The sequence below is a fragment of the Propithecus coquereli genome, unplaced genomic scaffold (assembly GCF_000956105.1).
Source record: "Propithecus coquereli isolate 6110/MARCELLA unplaced genomic scaffold, Pcoq_1.0 Scaffold164, whole genome shotgun sequence".
Classification (NCBI taxonomy): domain Eukaryota; kingdom Metazoa; phylum Chordata; class Mammalia; order Primates; family Indriidae; genus Propithecus; species Propithecus coquereli.
In genome coordinates this window covers 1,878,385-1,884,164 of record NW_012140969.1, presented here as the reverse complement: position 1 = coordinate 1,884,164, position 5,780 = coordinate 1,878,385, and the positions used below count along the sequence as shown (strand labels likewise).

General features: G+C 61.8%; 1 protein-coding gene across 1 annotated transcript; it reads left to right on the top strand.

Annotated features, from left to right (window-relative positions):
* The first annotated feature begins 3,474 nt into the window (after window positions 1-3,474).
* Window positions 3,475-4,710, top strand: S1PR5 (sphingosine-1-phosphate receptor 5). The gene has a single exon (XM_012641322.1). The coding sequence runs from the start codon at window positions 3,492-3,494 to the stop codon at window positions 4,677-4,679; it is 1,188 nt and encodes a 395-aa protein (XP_012496776.1). The 5' UTR covers window positions 3,475-3,491; the 3' UTR covers window positions 4,680-4,710.
* Window positions 4,711-5,780: the final 1,070 nt, after the last annotated feature.

Here is a 5,780-nt window from a genome sequence, read left to right as displayed (position 1 = left end):
GATCCTCCTGCCTCAGCCACCTGAGTAGCTGGGGCTAGAGGTGCGCGCCCCCAGGCCCAATAATTTTTCTATTTTTTGTAGAGCCGGGGTCTCGCTCTTGCTCAGGCTGCAAGATCTGAGTTTTAAGAACTGTGGCCACAAGCGTGGAGTGGCAGTTAGGCATGGAAGCACGGAGCCCGAGTCCCCAGGGTCCTCATCTGTGGGAAAGAAGCAGCAGGGAGGCAGGAGGAGAGGCGGGGTGCTGGGCTCCGAACCCGTGGCAGCCGGAAAAGCCCCATTTTTGGGAGGTGAGATTGCCGCCTGGAGGTGTGAAGCGGCCACCTAGCTCCCCACCCTGGAGTGCGGTTTCCCCTTCGCAGGTCATTTATCAAGCGCCTGCTGGGTGCCAGCTGCAGCCCTGCAGTGTTGGGGGACCTTCGGGGCTCATCCTAGAGGGCCCGATGGGAGGCTTGGCCCGCAGGGCTGTGGGGGAACCCGGCACCAAAGGGTTAAAGCTCCTCCCGCCCCCGCCGCGCGTGTCTTTGATTGGTCGGAGCAGGCAGGAGCGGTTCTGCCTATCCCGGGAACGGTGGGGGCGAGAGCCGGGCTCTCCAAGGGGCCACGTGGGGGTGTGACCCGGCCTGGCTGCCCCTCCCCCACCCACTCCCACCCCCAGTTCCTGGATCTTCTCTCCTGGGGTGTTCTCACCCCCCTCCGTGGCCCGCAGGGCCTGGAGCGCAGGGGCGAAGGGCATGGTCCCGGTGCAGGTCACAGCTGCAAGACCCAGCCCCGCTTCCCGGCTGTCGCCGCCGCTCTGAGGGTGGGGGAACTGGGCCTGGCCTGGAAGTTCCTGGGAACTGGGGGTGGCGGGGTGCGGGGCCAGTCCCAGCTGGCCCGTCGGAGGAGCGGCGGCCTGGGAGAGGCGTGGGAGAGCGACACAGACAGGGATGGAGAGTGACACACACAGAGACAGGGAGAAAACACCGACAAGAGACTCTGAGAGACCCGATGAGAGAGACACAGAGGAAGTGAGGCCGGACATTCATTCGCTCATTCATTCACTCGCTCAGCAGACACTTCTTGGGCCTTGGCTGTGTCCCCCGGCACTTGCCCATGACAGACTCAAATCCCTACCCCGGTGGGGCTGACAGGCGGCTGAGGACACAGCCCAGAAACACGATGATGAGTAAATGGCGTTGTCGGGAGAGATAAGGGTGGGAGAGACCGGCCGGGGACGGCCCTGGGCAGACCCTCCTTATCTGGGGAGGGGGAAATTCCCACCACGATCCCGGCTGCGCCCCCCTCCCCCACTGGCCCGAGCCCGGCCGGGGGTGGGAGCAGGAAACGGGGAGGGACCTGTGCCCGGGACCGCAGGGATCTATCTGCTGGGGGAGGACACAGGCTCCGCCCGCCCGTACTGACGATCCCTCCCAACGCCGCGCTGCCCTGGTCCCCCCGTGGACGGGGCGTCCTGGGGTGCAGCCCAGGAGGCTCGGTTGGCAGGTAGGTGGGACATGGGGAGGGGCTAGTGCCTCGCACCCAAGGACAGACGAGACTCCTGAGCTACGGGGAAGGGGCTCCGGCTGCGGCCGCCCCTGCTGGAGAACCCTCCCCTTTCCCGCCTCTCGAGTCCTCCCACCCGCCGCGACGGAGCGTCCCCGGGAGGCCTCGCCGGTGCCAGTCGCCGCCGGGGCGCGCTCCGGTGCCGCGGCGGGTGGCACAGGCTGGCAGCCCCGGGCTGAGTGCCCGGACCTAAGGGAGGGGGCAACTGCTGGCGACCGCCAGCCCCCTGCGTCGTGGCCCGCCCCCTCGCCTGCCGGCTCCAGCCCCGCCCTCAGAGCAGCGGCCGCTCACTCGCTCAGCGCAGCGCGACTGCGGGGGGCGCACGACCAGGGCTCGCTGGTGAGTGTATAGTACTGGGTCTCTGGGGGCTCCGGGCTCGGCCTGGCCCGGAGAGGATACCCTTGGCGGCGGGTCTCTGGGTCTGGAAAGGCGCACCGCCCCTTGCAGGGGTTCCCGGTCCTTTCCTGGAGGCCTCTGGGGAGGGGAAAGGCGACTCCGCGGCTGGGTGTGCCTGAGGTGGGTGTGAGGGCGCCTGGAATCCCCTGGCCTCGCCCCTCCTGGCCCTGCCACTGCAAGTTCCCGTACTTCAGTCCTACTGTCAGGCAAGCCGGTAGGAGGGTGGTGGCGTCCCCGCCAGAGCATGTGTAACCGTGTCCCGTGTATTTGGGTCCCAACCCCCACCCCAGCGTGGCTGAGACAGTGACTTCCTGCAGGTCTGTTCTCACGTGTGGTTCTCTGCATGTGACTGGAGCCGTCTGGGATGCATTGGCCCCTTCTGTGTTCAAAAAAGTTCCATTCCTGGTGGCTCACGCCTGTAATCCTAGCACTCTGGGAGGCCGAGGCGGGTGGATCGCTCAAGGTCAGGAGTTCGAGACCAGCCTGAGCAAGAGCGAGACCCCGTCTCTACTAAAAATAGAAAGAAATTAGCTGGACAACTAAAAATATATATATAGAAAAAAATCAGCCGGGCATGGTGGCGCATGCCTATAGTCCCAGCTACTCGGTAGGCTGAGGCAGGAGGATCGCTTGAGTCCAGCAGTCTGAGGTTGCTGTGAGCTAGGCTGACGCCATGGCACTCTAGCCCAGGCAACACAGTGAGACTCTGTCTCAAAAAAAAAAAAAAAAAAAAAACTTCCACTCCCCCTCCCCAGGCCTTGGTTTTCTCATCTGTTAAGTGGGACACACGTGACTGTGTGACCTTCCCTGCTTGGCTGCGTTTGTGTGGGAACGTGAAAACTATTGTCTGCTTCGATGCCAAGTATTTCTTTGGAGTCTCAGTTTCCTCATCTGTAAATTGGGACTAAAGGGAGAGTTGGCCAGGGGATTTAAGGGAGCGGTCACAGGTGGAAAGTGTTACTTTAATGACATGTGTGCCCCTCTGCAAGAACCTGCGGGTGCATATGGATCCCGTCCGCAGTCCTAGGCTCTGCCTCTGTGACACGGTGGATAGCATCAACTTTCTACGGGGATTTGGCGTGGATGGGCGGCTTGGGCAGGAAAAAGTCTTGTGTGCAGTGAGGCCAGGGCAGGGAGCATGGTACTCTGAGCCTCTGGCTGGTGTGAAGTATGGAGGTTGTGAAATTGTCGCCTGTGGACTGGTGCGAGACCCCATTTGCGTGTGACTGAATTTTTGTCCCTGTGTGTCGCTGACCCTGTTGGTCTGTCCCATGTATGAACGTAGTTCTGTTTCTCCGATGATGTGTGACTGTGTATTTTTGCCCGTGTCAGTGTGTCACTGTATTGGCGTGTCCTTTTTCTGTGTGTGGTTGTGCGTGTCTGTCTCCATGGACACCCCCTGTCTATCTTGAACTCCCCTGGGACTTCTGTGGGGGGGGGCGGGGAGATGAGCAGGGGTTAGGGCCCGCGGGCCGCCGGGAGGGACCTTGCGCCCGGGGTTGGCCGGCCTGACGCTGTCTCCTGCCACTCCACAGCCTCGGGGCGCGCAGCCCATGGAGTCGGGGCTGCTGCGACCGGCGCCGGTGAGCGAGGTCATCGTCCTGCATTACAACTACACGGGCAAGCTCCGCGGTGCCCGCTACCAGCCCGGCGCTGGCCTGCGCGCCGACGCCGTCGTGTGCCTGGCGGTGTGCGCCTTCATCGTGCTCGAGAACTTGGCGGTGCTGTTAGTGCTCGGGCGCCACCCGCGCTTCCACGCGCCCATGTTCCTGCTCCTGGGCAGCCTGACGCTGTCGGATCTGCTGGCTGGAGCCGCCTACGCTGCCAACATCCTGCTGTCGGGGCCGCTCACGCTGCGACTGTCGCCTGCGCTTTGGTTCGCGCGTGAGGGAGGCGTCTTCGTGGCGCTCGCCGCGTCCGTGCTGAGCCTCCTCGCCATCGCGCTGGAGCGTCGCCTCACCATGGCGCGCCGGGGGCCCGCGCCCGCAGCCAGTCGGGGGCGCACGCTGGCGCTGGCGGCTGCCGCCTGGGGAGTGTCGCTGCTCCTTGGGTTGCTGCCGGCGCTTGGCTGGAATTGCCTGGGTCGTCTGGACGCCTGCTCCACGGTCCTGCCGCTCTACGCCAAGGCCTATGTGCTCTTCTGCGTGCTCGCCTTCGTGGGCATCCTGGCCGCCATCTGTGCGCTCTACGCGCGCATCTACTGCCAGGTGCGCGCCAACGCGCGGCGTCTGCGGGCGCGGCCGGGGGCCGGCGGGGGCACCTCCATCCGGGCGCGCCGCACGCCACGCTCGCTGGCACTGCTGCGCACGCTCAGCGTCGTGCTCGCGGCCTTTGTGGCGTGCTGGGGCCCTCTCTTCCTGCTGCTGTTGCTCGACGTGGCGTGCCCCGCGCGCGCCTGTCCTGTGCTTCTGCAAGCCGACCCCTTCCTGGGCCTGGCCATGGCCAACTCGCTTCTGAACCCCATCATCTACACGCTCACCAACCGCGACCTGCGCCACGCGCTCCTGCGCCTCGTCTGCTGCGGCCGCCACCCCTGCTGCCGAGGCCCGGGTAGCTCCCAGCGGTCCGGGAGCACGGCGGGAGCTTCGGGTGGCCTGCGCCACTGCCTGCCCCCGGGTCTGGACGGCAGCTCAGAGCGCTCGTCGCCCCAGCGCGAGGAGCTGGACACCAGCGGCTCCACCGGCAGCCCCAGCGCGCCCAAGGCCGCCCAGACCCTGGTACCCGAACCGGTGGCAGACTGATGCCCACGCCCGCCTTTGTCTTTCTCGAGAGCCGTTTTGCAGATTTTTTCTTTTTATGTAAAGGAAATTGTAGGAAACACAGCCGAAGATAGCGGAGGCGGAAAAGACGCAGGGGAAATGTATTTATGGACGCTAAACCCCACAACAGTGAACAGACAAAAAATCCTTGCTTTCGTGGAACTGACGTTCTAGAGGGGAACCCAGACAATAACGGAGTGACAAAATAATGGAGATAATTCCAGTGACAATGCAGAGGATGATGATGGTGGTCAGGGGAGGCCTTTCTGCAGAGGTGGTGACGTGTGGTGTGAGCTGAGACGTCCTTGTCCTGGGAACACCTAAAGGAAAAGCATTTCGGGATGAGGGAATGGCAAGTGCAAAGGCCCTGAGGCTGGAATGTACCCATGCGTTCTGGGAAAAGCAAGGATGCCAGTGCCGCTGCAGCAGCTATGGAGTGGGAGGTGACAAAAGATGGAAGATGAAGGGGCAGATCGTGCAGGACCTTGTGTGCCACGGGGAAGCCTTTGCTTTTGTGCGGAGTGAGGCGGCAGCCATGGAGGGTTCTAAGCAGAGGAGGGATTTGCCCTGATTCAGGTGTTCGCAGGTACCCTGTGACCTTCGTGGAGGACAAGGGTGGAGGCAAGTGAACAGGGGCCGCGCTGAGCAATGACAGCGACGCTGGTCGCTCAGACCATGTGGACTCTGCATAGACTCTAGAGGCAGCGGACAGACCTACTGAGGAATTGGGTGTAACAGTAAGAGAAAGTTGTCAAGGGCAACACCAAAGGCAGGGCACCCCAAAATTTGACTCTTGGAGACTCAGCCAAATCCTGACAATAAAATTTATTTGAGAGCGTTGTCAGGTCATAAAAATAAAAATATAATCAATAAGGTTGAAAAACTTGTTTTAAGGAGGCCATCTGGATGTTGCAATCATGAGTGATTTTTTTTCTGTTCTATATGATATTTTGTACTTTTCATTTTTCAGCAATAAATGTTCTCTCAATTGTAACTATAGAAAACGTACATATCCACGCGTGCGCGCACACACACACACATACACAGCAAAGATGTATAGAGTTTCTGGTCAGATGACCTGAT

Bases quoted from the DNA above. Each gene is read 5' to 3' on its own strand.
- S1PR5 (XM_012641322.1), top strand. From the start codon at position 3,492: ATGGAGTCGGGGCTGCTGCGACCGGCGCCGGTGAGCGAGGTCATCGTC.